The 15,758-nt window shown below is 40.8% G+C and overlaps 1 protein-coding gene and 1 long non-coding RNA gene across 2 annotated transcripts; both read right to left on the bottom strand.

Annotated features, from left to right (window-relative positions):
* Positions 1 to 265: 265 nt before the first annotated feature.
* On the bottom strand, positions 266 to 2,385 carry LOC145660256 (uncharacterized). Its single transcript, XR_014126500.1, has 3 exons — positions 2,328 to 2,385; positions 941 to 1,006; positions 266 to 866 (listed from the first exon to the last, which is right to left on the bottom strand). It is a non-coding gene; the product is annotated as an uncharacterized LOC145660256 (long non-coding RNA).
* Positions 2,386 to 2,870: 485 nt separating this feature from the next.
* On the bottom strand, positions 2,871 to 9,874 carry LOC145643464 (cell surface A33 antigen-like). Its single transcript, XM_081694715.1, has 4 exons — positions 9,683 to 9,874; positions 9,266 to 9,583; positions 4,695 to 5,009; positions 2,871 to 3,010 (listed from the first exon to the last, which is right to left on the bottom strand). Exons 2-4 carry the CDS (start codon positions 9,576 to 9,578, stop codon positions 2,871 to 2,873), a joined length of 768 nt encoding a protein of 255 aa, XP_081550841.1. The 5' UTR covers positions 9,579 to 9,583; positions 9,683 to 9,874.
* Between the last annotated feature and the right edge of the window lie 5,884 nt (positions 9,875 to 15,758).

Here is a 15,758-nt window from a genome sequence, read left to right as displayed (position 1 = left end):
TATATTATTCCAAGTGTTGCTTGTTGCTTGTTGACATTTATTTTGAATTTGTCTTATTTTCTGTTAAGTTGCAGTGTACTCATTCATAGTTTTATTTAAGCGCCTCAGGAACTGCAGTGTCTCATTTATAGCTTTACAATGTAATATAACTGAATTTTAATTGAACCTAAATAAAAATTAATTGAACAGTTGTTCATCTATACAGTGCAGGCTATACAACTCTAGGTAGGAGGCTAGGCAGGACGCATGAACGAGCCGACAAAAGTTACGTTTATTAACACCAGACAACAGACAATGTAGCACATAGGCTAATACATGGTCAGTCACCGACAACATAAACTACTAAACAGTAAAGTTATATACAGGCACAGTAACGACACAAAACAAGGAGCAGGCGTGAAACACGGGGAGGGCATGGCCATATGCATGAACACACACACACACACACCCACACACACATCTGGGAGGAGGGGCCGTACCGTGAACATTTACACATCATTTTTTATTTCATTAAAGCCAAAAGCACTACCACTAAATAAATTACATGCAAAAAAGCTAACAATTCACAGTATTAAAATGACCTTTCAGCCGATTAACTAATGAGGCATTTACAGTGATGAAACAAATAAGATACTTGATATTTAATGGCTACCATACATGTTTTTGTATGTTTGTTTTTTGTCCATTTGCTTGATTGCATTTGTGTGTGTGTGTGTGTGTGTGTGTGTGTGTGTGTGTGTGTGCATGTGTGTTTAATTTGAATTTAATTTGATGCTGGCATATTCTGTATAATCTGCATTATCCATTGGAGTGGACGCTGGTTTGGTTTTCTGACTGTATACTACAGTGGAGTAAGTGACATCATCCTGTAGGAATAACACATTAACAATTATTACATAACACACATGTTTACAAAACACACATTCAGTATGATGCACACCTGTTCTTTTGCTGTTTTGCATTTCATTTCTGGATTTACAATTGCATTTAGGACACTTGAATCTTCCTGTAGAAACACAGAAATGGGAAATTAGACAAACTTGTGTAAACACTAAAACACACTTTCACAAAAATACTGTATATAGGAGTCTATACATGCACACAAATGCACAATTGAAATGCACCAATTACCTTTATGCACCTATGACCATCATGCAAAGGGCAACAACAATATCCTATATATGGTGTGAAATCACTGGTACATGTCCAGAAGATGTCTCCGTTTTCATATGAATGCAGTGATAAGAGCTGTGCTCCATAAGGGCACAGGTGAAGTGAAACACAGGTAGAATTTAGTGGTAAATAATCCTTGTCCAAAGAAGGACAATATAACCCGCCTTAATACCTACAGGTCAGAAGCTTTAACATCAGTAGTCATGAAATGCTTCGAGAAGCTGGTTCTGTTTTACGTCAAGTCCATCACTCCCACCTCCTTGGACTGATATAGTTTGCATACAGAGCAATCTGCACTATGCACAGTCACAATCAACGCTATGTCTGTACTCATCTGGACCTTCTAGGATCCTATGACAGAGTCATGTTTGTAGACTTCAGCTCTGCTTTCAACACAACTGAGAGTGGAACCCTGTGTCTGTCAGGGCATTTTCAACTACCTGTCAGATAGAAAGTAGCTTGTGTGCCTGGAACCTTATCTGTCAGAGCCCCTATCCATCAGCACTGGGGTTCCTCAAGGCTGGACACTCTCAGCCCTCCTCTTCTCCTGCTACACCAACAAGTGCATCTCCAGCTATCATCAAGCAAATGACCCTAACAGGCCTCGTTAGCAACACTGACTGCTAGTGGAGTCAAGTGGCTCGTCTGGCTTTGTGGTGCACTGAACACAACTTGGAGGTCAACATGCAAAAAGCAGTAGAGATGGATGATACATTTCTGAAATAAGACAACTGTCCATCTCCCTTTGTAACTCAGTACAGTAAGTGATGTGGAGTCTGAGCTTCCTACACACCACCATCTCCACTGATTTCAAACTGGAGATCACAACAGCCATCATCAAAAACGTTCATCAGTGTATCAAGAGCTGCTTTGTATCAGAAACTCAACATGGACCCCACACAACTAGGGAACCCCACACACTATCTGTATAAAACTGCTCAGGTATTTGGTACTGCTTCAACAAAACCTGAACTTCACAACCTGTGTTTCCCAAAGATGGTTTTCCTTATTAAAAAAAAAAAACAAACAAACAAACAAAAACATTAAAAAAGTGCTGTATGTGATATATGTGATCCTTTATTTTAACTATATTGTACTAATTGTATTGTATCATCTGAACCCCCCTCAGTATTCAGATACAAAGTAGCACTCACCTGAACAGGTGAACAAAGCACAGCAGAACAATCCTGTAAACACACACACACACACACCATGGAAGATTTGACCTTGAAGGACGTGTGCCAGTAATGATGTGGAGGTTGTTTTTCTTATGTTACAGTGGATGGTGTGTGAGCATTCACCTGTGTCTCCTGCTCTCTCTTCTCTTCTGTTTGTCCCTTTCTTAGCCTCGTTTGTCCATGTCTCTGGACTACATTAGAAAACCAGACAGTGTGACCCACAACTTGTATGCATGCATATGTGTGTGTGTGTGTGCGTGCGTGTGTGTGTGTATGTGTGTGTGTGTGTGTGTGTGTGTGTGTGTATGTGTACCTTTGTATCTCCAGCACAAGACCCCCACGAGACCCAGCAGCAGGAGGAGGACAGCTCCCACAGCAGTAGTCATGAGGATATATAATAGATCACCAGCAGGGTTTTGGACATCTGAAGGCAAACGTTATACAAATGTTATGTGTATTTGTGTGCATGTTAGTGTTTGTGTTTTTACACAGCATGCATTTTAATTGCTTTTTAAGATATTAGGAGACCATGTTGATATGCAGTAAATGCATGTTACCGTCAGTCAGAGTCTTTGCACTGTCAGTAGTGGAAGCGTCAGCTGGAGCCTTTGCACTTGTCTTGCCATCAAATCTTGATGTAAATTCTGTTGTTGAGATCCCTGGAGAGGAACATGTGTTTGTTAGCATAAGATGGTGTACTGCTTTAGTACTACTTGTGTTTGCAAGTTTGGCTACAGTACTGACCCATTATAAATGTGTATAGGAACATTCAGGGTGGTTTACATTCATGACACTAGTAGACATGTGATTGCACCTGACTGGGGGGGGCAGGTGAACAAGCTCATCAGTGCATGTTTAAAAGTTTATTTAAAAACTAATTTTTATAATGAAGTGTTGCCTTTCCAAGTAATGATGTTATATTGCAGAGTTAGCACTAATGAAATGGAATTATCCCTCTTGAGCATTGTGATACGGCCACAAAACAAATGAAATTATGTCAAAATAAAATCCCCAATGAAGTATTAAAAGTATTTAAAATATATATTTTAAATTTGTTTTATATGTTGATCAAAAAGCTGTCAATTTAGGTATATAGCCTGTAATTAGACTTCTGTGGTTGGGAAATACAGTTTATTACTTTATTGACAGTGTCATAGTCAGGACACATGAAGAAAAATGCCATTTTCAGGTAAAATGTGTCTTTGGACAATTGGGAAAACATCTAGTACTAGGTAAGGAGCCAAAAACAGATCACTTCTATCCTTTTGGGTATAGCCTTTGTCAAACTAGTGTGACTGTACCAGTTTTATGCTTTATCATGTCTTAGGAGACATGATTTTGGACTCATGAAAGTGTATAAAAAAATAACATTTTTAGGTAAAACATATGTATTTGGACAACTGGGAGCACATCTTGTACAAGGTGATAAGTCAAAAACAGTGGATTTCTGTCATTTTGTGAAGTATTGTGAAGTAAAACATTTTACATCAAAATTGTATGTCCTGACTATGACAATATCAAAGTGCCAGTGCAAAACAGTATTTCCTCAACCACAGTAGTTTGAGGTTTCAGTTCACACAGTTCCTACTTACTGTTTGTGGATGGTCGTAGTTAGGACACATGACTATTTAATCAAAATGTCAATATGAGGTAAAATAGATAAAATAGTTATTTGGACAACTGAACACATCTAGTACTAAGCAATGAATCAAAAACACGACATTTCTCTCACTTTGGGTGTATAAGATGTAGTGTGGCTGGGAAACAATTTTACACTGGCAGTTTATTGATACTGTCATGGTCCAACTATACACTTTAGAAATAACATGAAAGACAAAATGAGGGTCAGTGACATTATGGATTGTTTCCAGAAGATTAAGTCATGATTTAAATCCCAGTCAAGTATTTTTAAAGTACAAGACCACTTTAACCACAAATACACCCCTATAAAAATGGATGAAATGTATATCTACCCTGGACTTGTTTTAGCTGTCCTTTTGCAAACAAACACCTACCAAGCCACATCAGTGAGAAAACACCACTCCAGTGATCTGTAGCATTCATCCTATCTCCAGTATAATAGCCTTTGATAGTCTAAGAGTGCTCTATAGGTGTAACAGGTGCCTTATGCATACAATCGTAATCTCCCTCATCTTCCTCAGTCAGGTGTGATATGATTAGAGAGAGATTTCCTGGAGAGTGAACAGTACCCAGCTGAACTCTGTTTCTGAAAGTCCAAAAGGAATGCAGACAACCAAGACTTTGCTAGTGTGGATACCAAAGAAAACCTTAAAGCTGGATTTATCATTTACAGTTGGATTTGGATCAAAAACAGTGTTTTACCTTTAACGGTGAGTCTGATGTCTTTATATTTCTGGTTTGTAAAAGAACACCTGTAGTCTCCCTTATCCTCTTCAGTCAGGTGTGATATGAGTAGAGAGAGATTTCCTGGAGAGTGAGCAGTACCCAGCTGAACTCTGTTTCTGTACTGTTCACTCTCATTGGAGATCACATCCCATGAGTTTCTGTTTGTGTTGTGTTTCTTCCAGGTGAAACTCTCAGGTTTGGCGTGTGGATCAGTACAGGAGCAGGGCAGCAGTACTGAGTCTCCTGTGTATGCAGTGATGTCTCTCTTCTGATTCTCTGCCAAACTGCAGCCTGCAGAAACACACAGGATAAAGGCCTTCACTATTAAACATGGCCGCACATGTACATGTAAAATGGTTATAATTACATATGGCATACTCCGTTATTATTATTAAATATGACATACTTAATTATTATATATGGCATACTTAATTGCTCCAGGTCCAGTCACCTGATGGTACTGATGGTACCAGCCAACTGATGATGGCACTAGAAATCACTAAGAGATTTCCCAATAGATGTTGGTATGGTGGATGTATGACCATCAAGTTATAAGATTTAAATGTCTGATTATAATGATAGATTAGATTGTCTCTCCTCCCTCCCTCCCACCCTCTCCCTCCCTCCTTCTCTCTCTCCTTGTCCCTCCCTCCCTCTTTCTATCCTCCTCCCTCTCTATCTCCCTCTTTCTCTCCTCCCTTTCTCTCTCTCCCCCAGCTCTCTCTCCCTCTTCCTCTTTCTCCCCCTCTCTCTAGAGCAAATGAGAGCAGTAGTAACTAAATAAGGAAACTAAACAAGTCGTGTGTAATATGGGTATATATCTGACTAGAACAGGACAGAAGACAAGAGTCATTAACTACAGGCATGAAATACAAATACAAACAGAAGATGTAACTAGAAACAGACAGAAGCAGAACTGCAGATCCTGCCACTGGATAGATTTTTTTGTTTTATGTAGTACAGTAGTTATTGGTACAGACCAGTCGCTATATGCAGTATGGCCCACCGAGTGCAGTTGAAGTGATTTTTTGTTTTGTAACCACGCCCCCATGATGGCACACACCTGCCCCTGGTTTAATGTTGTGTGTGTCTGTGTGTAGTTAAACCCCTGTTGGTGTGTGCATTAGTGTTGGTCATTGTTTGTGTTGCTAGTCCTACGTGTATTCATGTTAAACGTATATGTTCATGTTGCCGTCATGTTCCTGGCAGTGTTACATGTATTCGTGTTATCCGTTTATGTTGTGTGAGTGCCGTCGTCGTAAGCGTTAAGTATCAATAAATGTCTGTCAAAGTCGAGGGAGTCTGTGCGTCCTGCTCCGCACCCTGCGGCACTCCAGCTGCTACAGCAATCAAGACTTAAGCGTCGGTCACATCTAACTGCCACCTCGCTCATGTTTTCACATGGGTGGAGCAAAATGAGGGGATTATGGGCGGTCTTGGTATTGTGTAATTTTGGGGAACGTAGTCCTTCAGAAAACAGCTAACACTACTTGTGACATTGTTCTAATAATTAGTATAAGAATAGCAGCTGCTTTTCTTTCAGAAAGAAGCAAGTAAAGCTCTTGCCCCTTCAAGTGAATGAGGTTTTTCACCAGGCAGATTTTTCTCGTGTTCGGTGTGAAAGATTATTTATACTGCAGATTTAGTGTCTGATGCTGCCTTTAAATTGAACCTAAATAAGATGCCTTAGCAGGCAGCATATGTCAGAGGGAGAACAGTGATCACACATTTATTCAACAGTCTTGGATCTGGAAGCATATTGGTCAGTATTTCCATAGACATTCCAGAAAATTATAATCTAAAGCCTCAACCCAAGCAGCTACAAAATTAAGATAAAAAAAGAGCAAAATTACAAGACTTTATACATAAATGCTTCATGAACTACAAATTCCATAATGCCCTCATACAGGTATCTGAGATATGTGTACACTGAGAGAGACTGAGCTACAGCGTCATTTGTCATGGCATACTATGTCATTTCAACCAAGAAAATCATAACATATTTATATGTGTAGGCCAAACTCTCAACTATAAAGTCTTGTTCTTGTTTGCCCCAACTGCTGTGGTCATCTGTGGTCTCTTGCAGAGATATTGTTATTCTTCAATTGTTATTCAGGACAGTAAATCACTCTACCAGCTGTGGGTTCCTCTCGGATGTGCTATGACAGGGATGCTGCTCGTATGTGGTCACTCTTTGATTAGTCAGTGTTGGACAAACTCTGCTGTTGATCAATCAAGATCAGACTAAAGAAATTCTGAACCATATGGAGTTAATGCTGGAGCAGAGCTGAGAGTGGAGCTGGAGCAGAGTTGGTGGACTGAAGACGTACATTTGGAGAAATCTCTCCCTTGGGCTTGTGCTCTCTCTCTCTCTCTCTCCCTCTCTCTCTCTGTCATGCTCTCTCTCAGTCACATTCTATTTTTGTCTCTCCTTCTCTCTCTCTTTTTTCTGCCTGGATGCCCCAGCAGACATGCTCTACTGTTCCTGGCCTGGCCACCCACTTCACCTTCTTTAATGTCCATGTTGTCTTTCTCTCAATCTGGCACTTAGGTAACATTTAGAAAGTATTTTCTGTGCCACATTTCTGTAACTTATTTAGAGTTTCATTATAATATCTATTTTATTCTATTTGGTTTCATTATAATATCTATTCTATTCTATTGTGTATCTACCTCTCTTCTATTATGGTAATTAACCCCTTGCTACATTGAACTCATGAAGCTCGGCTCTCCGTGTAGTATTTGTAATGAGACTGATGGAGTCCAGACACTCGCAGATGATGTTAATCACTGATAATTTATTAAGAGACAGGAAATCCAAAAGTGTAGTCAAAATTCTCTGCACTGGTGGATTGAGGCCAAGTGAAGAGCCAGCTATATTTTTATATATATTTAGAGTGCTGACACCAGTTTCCTGTAAAGTATCCAATCTCTGCACTGCACGTTTAGTAGGTCAAATCCTATGTTAGGTTGACAGAACTGCTGACAAAGCAGGATGTATTAAGACAGGAATTTTAGAAAGGTGGTTATGCATATTCTCATAACACGTTAGACAATGCAGTAGAGCATTCTCTTCAGAATATGAATTGTAATTACAGGAATAATTTGGAATCAGATACATTTTGTAGTTTTATGTGCATTAACCTTTGCCTGCACCTCTGCCTTTGGTTGTAGGTAAGTGGGACAGGGGTAAATAATTACAGTAACAGAAGTTATCTAAAATAAGAACACATTAGTGATTTTGATCCAGCTGGTCCACCAACATTACTGATTTGCACACTGTGCAGTTTTCAACACGATAATGTAACGCAGAGGCAGACAGGACTTGACGCATGTAAATGAAAGTTCTTCATTTGCAAAACAGGTAGACAATGGCAAAATTAACAAAATGATGCAAACTAAACACTGACTAAATGAAACACCAAAAAGGGAGAAAAATGATACAGGAACTGTGCAGAAACAATAAAATTGTGATGTAACATTTAATACTAAGGCATCGAAGCTCGTATCACACTGTGTACCGAAGCTTGTATCAGTTACTATTACCACCAAAGTTAATATTACCATTAATATTACCACTAAAGTTACTAACAACACGTGACTAATGATGGTCGAAGCTTCAGATGTCACTGAAGCACAGGATGAGGGTGAGACTGTTTCATAAGTTTGGCACTGTCCTATAACGTGGAAGCTTTTTCTTTTTACTAAAAAAAAATGGAAATGTGCTAATTATAGAAGTCAAAAGTGCGAGTAAACGTTTCATAACGCCAACCTGTTGTTTTTACATAAAAGGGAAACAATGATTTTAAAGAAATTATTTCAGAATTTAATTACTAAACATCATTACTGATCATCCATTTTTTTATGACATATGAAGGCGGTGCAGTGTTGTATTGTTTATAATGCTGCGCACTTTTGAATCTATGGCTGCTATAATTTCTGAAAACCACCAGGTGTCGCTGTTTTGTCACCAGCTTTCAATGCTCCAATGCTTCGAATCCTTCAGCAGTACAATAAGGAAGAACCTCAAACGCTTCACAGGACTTCGTCTGCACATCATTACCAAGAAGGAAGTTAAACAGTAAACACTAGAATAACGAGCAGGCTAATAACGTTACCAAACAACAATAATCTCACGGGAGGACGAGAGAGCGCACATTCAGATACCCACAACCAAGAAGATAAAACAAGGGATATTTATACAAAGACTAACAAATGCAAACTAGACAAAGATGAAAACAGTGACAGGAAAACCAAACGAGGGGTCGGAACAGAAAAACCAAAACAAAGAATCATGTGTGTTAAAAACCTGAGAAATTCTTACTTGAACTGCACAAGATATTTGTTACAATTAAAGGAGTATTTGACCATCACTGAACTAAACGTTACTGGTAATGTGCACAGATGACAGCACAACAACAAATATGACAGCAGAAAGTCTACAAGTAACTCAGACAACCAAGACTTTGCTAGTGTGGGTACATAAGAATTCCTTAGAGCTGGACTTATCATTTGCAGTTGGATTTGGATCAAATACAGTGTTTTACCTTTAATGGCGAGTGTGATGTCTTTATATTTCTGGTTTGTAAGATAACACCAGTATTCTCCCTCATCCTCTTCAGTCAGGTGTGATATGTGTAGAGAGAGATTTCCTGGAGAGTGAGCAGTACCCAGCTGAACTCTGTTTCTGTACTGTTCACTCTCACTGGAGATCACATTCCATGTGTTTCTGTTTGTGTTGCGTTTCCTCCAGGTGAAACTCTCAGGTTTGGCGTGTGGGTCAGTACAGGAGCAGGGCAGCAGTACTGAGTCTCCTGGGTATGCAGTGATGTTGTCTGTCCTCCAATTCTCTACCAGCATGCAGCCTGCAGAAACACACAGCATAAAGGATTCACTATTAAACATGGCTGCACATGTAAAATGGTTATTATATATGACATAGTTAATTATTATATATGACATACTTAATTGCTCCAGGTCCAGTCGCCTGATGGTACTGATGGTACCAGCCAAATGATGGTACTGGAAATCACTAAGAGATTTCCCAATAGATGTTGTTATGATGCATGCATGGCCATCAAGTTATGCGATTTTGTAACATTGAGCTGTAAGGAGGCAGACGCATATGCGGAGAGGAGCGAGATTTATTATGGGCAAATCCAAAATCAGAGTCATTGTCATAGTCCAGGGTCATGGAGCCAACACAGAGAGCACGGGGATACATGAGTGAACAAAACAAGAGTACACAAAAGCAAACAGGGGAATCAGGCTCTAACAAAAGACTAGAGAAAACTCGGGGCTAAGGCTAGGAAAACTAACAAACAAAATGATTCAAATATACATTCAAACATTCAATGAACCACAACGAAACACATTCACAAATAATTCAATAAATCATACATTGACCAGCGTCATCTCCCGTACCGGGGACCGGAGCCGGCCGGGCGGCAGCGACATGTCTCCTGCCAGGGACCGGAGCTGGCCGGGTTGCGTCCTCCACGTCGGAGACAGGGACTGAGTCAGGATGGGTGACATCTTCCACGCCGGGAACAGAACCTTCCAGCAGTGCAGCAACAGCAGCCGACAGCTGGTCCCAGAGTGCTGACGGAGCAGCTGAGGCACTCAGCGGCGGGTCCGGGAGGTTCGGCGGCGTGGCTTCAGCACTCAGCTCAGGAACAGGATGGCATCTCTCACGCGGGGAACAGGAACGGAACTGGCGGCATCTACTATGCTGGGAACAGGAACCGGATCAGGGACAGGCGGCATCCACTGTGCCGCGAACAGGAACGGAACTGGCGGCATCCACTATGCCATGAACAGGAACGGAACTGGCGGCATCTACTATGCCGGGAACAGGAACCGGATCAGGATGGGCGGCATCCACTGTGCCGCGAACAGGAACGGAACTGGCGGCATCCGCTATGCTGGGAACAGGAACCGGATCAGGACAGGCGGCATCCACTGTGCCGCGAACAGGAACAGAACTGGCGGCATCCACTATACCGTGAACAGGAATGGAACTGGCAGCATCTACTATGCTGGGAACAGGAACCGGATCAGGATGGGCGGCATCCACTGTGCTGCGTACAGGAACGGAACTGGCAGCATCCACTATGCCGCGAACAGGAACGGAACTGCCGCAAACAGGAGAAACACACAGACACAGAACCCTCTCGGTGGCTCCCAGAGTGCACACGGGCTATTTGGAGCTCACATTTACGCTTGAGTACCAACCAGGTGCCTAGAAACGGGTCATCTGCGTATTCACTCCGCCTACTCACGTCTTGCACTGCAGGCCTCTCCCCCCTGTAGCACTGGTCCAGACAGAAAGACTCTCGGCGCTTACCTGGGATCTCGTGATTATCAAAATACACGGGATCTGCTTCTTCCGGGAACGATGAGATGCCTGTGTACCCGCAGCGCCAGGAGATTTGCTGTCTCTGGTTTGGTGAAGCCGAGACGTAACGAAGTCGGACTATGTAGAAACAGTCTGAGTTTCGTCCCAGCGAAACCACCTCCCAGAGTTTCGCGCTCTCGATGCATCCTTGTAAGGCTGTTCTTTCTGTTACCTAGATCGGTAAGGAGCAGACGCATGTGCAGAGTAGAGTGAGATTTATTATGGGCAAATCCAAAATCAGTGTCATTAAAGTAATCCAAGGTCAAAGAGCCAACACGGAGAGCATGGGGATACATGAGTGAACAAAACAAAAACCACATGAAGGCAAACGGGAAAGCAGACTATACTTAGGCTAGGGAAAACTCAGGGCTAGGAAACATGGAGTATAAGCCGAAACTACCATACATATGAACATGCAAACATTCAGTGAGCTAAACACATACACAAATCATTCAATAATTCATACATTGACCAGCCAAAACACAGGGAACAAGACATGGGTTGAAATACACGAACTTAACGAGGGACAGGTGTGCAAAATCAAACAGAGGGGCAGAGAAAACAAAACTAAGGCATGGAACCAGGGAGTGCAGAAAACAGAAAAGAGGGAAACCGTGACAACAGAGACACCAGGAGGGTGGCCATTTGTAAAAGATTTAAATTTCTGATTATATTGATTATAGATTATGTTAAATTATATTTGTCTTGTAATCAATGTTTTTTGTACACGTCTTTAGTCATTTCTCTCTTTGGAACAGTGCAAAAAAACAACAGATGAGTTTAATATGAACTAGCCTTCACTATTTCTAATATCTGCCTGACAACTCACATAATAGATTAAGGATGAATGTGTATTCTAAGAGCACATGATCTCACAAACCTCCATACAATATGTTGTGGGGCAGGTTTGATGAGCAACTGAGCAACTCACCCAGTTTAGATTACATCAAGGTAATGAAATAAGCTGTAAATCAGTCTATGTTGGTGCCCCACACTCCTGCATATACATGCATACAGTGTATCTATATAATCGAGTACTTACAATAGCAGAGCAAATGAAACACTCACCTTCAGTAATATGGAGTACGAAAAGCATATAAAAACATCTGCATTATTACTGAGTTACACAACAAACTACACACAGCTACAGCAGTAATGCTGCTACACATCTTATACACTCTACAAAACTACAGTGCACTGAACACTCTGAAAACTGCAGCCCAGACTACAGTCTGTCTGTGGGAATCACCACACAACTATGACCTGGAACTCCACAACTCTCTCAGTAGAACTCCACAGAAATTCACCACCCACTAATATCCACAGTAGAGGTGAAGTGTGTTCAAGTGCAAAATAAATTATTCCTCCAGTTCTTTCTCTCTCACATACAGACTAAATCTAACAGTGAAACTGTCTTTCTAGTGTCATCACTTCCTCCTGAGCTGCCCAGTGTTCAGTCCCCATCCTCAGTAAAGTGATCCTGCAGTAAGAAGTGTGCTACACAGTGATCCCCCTCAGCACTGTTTGGACACATCATTTCACTCCTGCACTTAGTGATCAGAGGGCCAAACTGAATGTGTAGCTTAGCAAATATTAGACAGATCAGACAGGAAGAGCTCTAGACTACATGCTGATCAAAGTAAAGATTGATCATTTAATCAGGTAAACATGAGGATGGTCTGATAACATTCATATTATTCATGAAGTACAGGTGGAATGCAGCAGTCTATGATCATGTTGTAGTTTGTCATACTATTAAGTAAAAACTACTTAAGAGAAGCTATGAGATCCACCATTGAGACAGAACCACTAAAGGAGTCAGTTGGGGGTTTGTGCTCCTTGTGCTCCATGTGCAGTGAGGCTCTGTGGCTCCTTTGTGACTGTGTGGACCATCACTAAACACATTTGCTAATTACAACAGTTTCTGATAATGGCAGCCATCTAAAGACCACTTTGGAGGTGGACCTCAGAATGTCCTCAGAACCCAACCCAACCCTCCTTTCTCTTTGATATTTTGTTCTTTTTGATGTTAAAACTGTCAAAATCTATTTAACAACTGTTTGATGATGGTGAATATCTGTAACATAACTAATTTAGGCTGTGGGCTAGTGTGCACTGCAATGTAACATCAACAAAATAAAAATAACTGAAAAAGGGACCAAAAAACAACAAAAATAGCAATAAATAAATGTATAAATGTAAAAATTGAGAGCAGGAATAGAGAGTGGGCTACTTTGCCTAGTGTCTCTGTGCTCTGTGACATTTGGTGATGTTATTACATTAGTACTGATCGTGACCTTTGGTGTGGTATGAAGCATTTTACACAATGTGAGGAGAAAAACTTCCAGTTTCCTTTATCGAAAGCCTTCTCTGCATTTAGTGTGACTATAGCAGTTTGTATTATGTGGAGTGAAGTGTAATGTATTAAGTTAAGTAGTCTACGCATGTTAATGGTTGAGTGTCACCTTTGATAAAACCAGTTTGATCAGGGTGTATCAGTGATGGAATATGTTCTAATCTAATAACTAATGCCTTGCTATTTTTTTTTCAAGAGAGGACATAGTTTTACCCAGAGATGGGGTTTGTACTTATAGATGCAGATTTCATAAAAAGGACTGAATATGGACAGCCTTTAGTAAAATGTGTTGTAGACCAATACCACAGACCAAACATCTTTCAGCGCTAACACAGCCTGACTGCTGTCCAAGGTGCTGAAACTGCACCCTTCAGCCAGGTTCAGAACCTGTGCTGTACACAGCTGCCCTGTATATGGCTGCCCAGTGAGACCCAGACAGGAGCCCCTGGTGCTTCCTCAGCTGCAGCTGTAGCCACTCACCTTCCCACCTCACCAAATACACCAAAAGGTCTTTAGAGGGCGCATATCCTACATTTTTCCTTTATTTTATAATTTTCTTTAGTGTCCTCTTACAATGTTTTTGTGGCTTTATCTTCCAAAAAGAGTCATAATTCAGTTTGACACAACTATTTTCTAACCTCTCTTTATCCCTTGGTATTAAACAGACAGTTTCTGTTGCTGTGCCTTTAAGATGTAAGATAAATGAGCTCTGCTCTGATTGGCTGCCCTGTATTGTGCTTCATTTAAAAAGCACTAAGAGCTGAAATATGCCTGAGAACTGCAGTGTAGGGGTTGGGGGTTAAACTGCTGTAGGCCCAAAGAGGCAGAGATAAGTAAATGAGCTGGTTCTCATGACATCAGAGAAACAGTGATTTCAAAACAGGCTATTTTTACAAATTAGATTTCATATATGGACTGTAAGGAATGGGAGAGTAAATGTGTTTTGAAAATGTAACAATAATTACATATTACTTAAAAATTATTTATTTCAATAAAGTGAGCAAAATTCAGTTTTCCATGGTAGCGGCCCTTTAAGGGTATGGGCCCAGATATGACTTTGGCAAAACCAATAAGCAGAGTCAGTCTGCACTGTTTGTATTTGGTATCTTTTGTGGTGCAGTTCCATCTCTGAATCAGCTGTCTCACCTACTTCCCCTTCAGTCTTGTTGCGACACTTGTATTCCACATTATGTTTGATTTACTGTTTCTTTTCAAGAACACAGAAGGTAAACACATGTGCTACAGTTTACAAACTTGAACATTAAATTACAAGGATGCAGCAAATTCCTGAATGTTATACAAATTCAGAAAACACTTTATTCAAAATGACGTGTGCTATATTTTGGAAATGCGAGGCAACTTCAGAAAACAGTTCTGTTGTGTTGTGACTGAGTTTGCAGCATTTCTGAAGTTGCTCTGCATTTCGGAACTGTAGCGAACATGTTTCCATTCTAATGAATTTGCTTTTTTTATTTTTACATTTTCTGCACAATGGGTCTTCACACCCACCATAGAGCTGGACGTGGATACCTCACTTGTCTTGTCAAATGTATTTATTCGACACTAGTCCAGCTCTTTATCATGTAGGTAGTGAGCTCTGCCCTTCCTCAGGTCTCCATGGTAACACAGAGTAGTATCGTCTTGGATATGATGAGCTTGTCAGAATTCATGAGATCAGAACTCACTGTAGACTCTCCCTGAAACCCACCCCCACTCCCCACTTAGTAAAACACACAGAAGCACCAAACAGTTACATCATACACCACATGTAAAGGACTGTACCACATATACAGTCAACCACAATGAGGTGTGACCTCTGTTACAGGCAGCTGGATACAGAAGTGGGTAGTGGACAAGAGCTGCATTATACACAGAATGAACAAGTGAGGAATAAATAACACAAACAGAAATAAACAAGTGAGCACATTTCACACGTAGCACCCAGTGCACCCAGATTAGCAATACATATGTGAGGAGGAAGCAGTGCATGCTGGGAATTCTCACATCTGTAAAATGGTAGCTATGACTATGGTGACAGAATAACTTAGGACTAAATAAGAAAACAGTCTTTAAACTGGAGTTACTGGAGTGAATTTATGCTGCCAGAGTCAGTTAAGTGTTTGACTGATTAAACCATGAAGTTTAGAACTGGATAACTGACACTGAAGAGGATTTGGAGACTGTTTGACAGTCTTCATGGGTGAGTGAAAGAAGTAAACATGTCATTCACACACCACTCAGAGGAACAGCACAGCAAAATTTTAAGCTCACGAACCGAAAAAGGAAG

The sequence above is a fragment of the Electrophorus electricus genome, chromosome 2, assembly GCF_041902795.1.
Source record: "Electrophorus electricus isolate QZ-2024a chromosome 2, ASM4190279v1, whole genome shotgun sequence".
In the NCBI taxonomy this organism is placed as follows: domain Eukaryota; kingdom Metazoa; phylum Chordata; class Actinopteri; order Gymnotiformes; family Gymnotidae; genus Electrophorus; species Electrophorus electricus.
This window is presented reverse-complemented; position numbering and strand designations above follow the sequence as displayed.

Coding starts and splice junctions, on each gene's coding strand:
- LOC145643464 (XM_081694715.1), bottom strand. CDS start 9,578: ATGCTGGTAGAGAATTGGAGGACAGACAACATCACTGCATACCCAGGA. Junction 5,010..9,265: donor CATCACACTCGCCATTAAAG/GTAAAACACTGT, acceptor GTGTTTCTGCAG/GCTGCAGTTTGGCAGAGAAT. Junction 3,011..4,694: donor CATCAGACTCACCGTTAAAG/GTAAAACACTGT, acceptor GTTCCTCTCCAG/GGATCTCAACAACAGAATTT.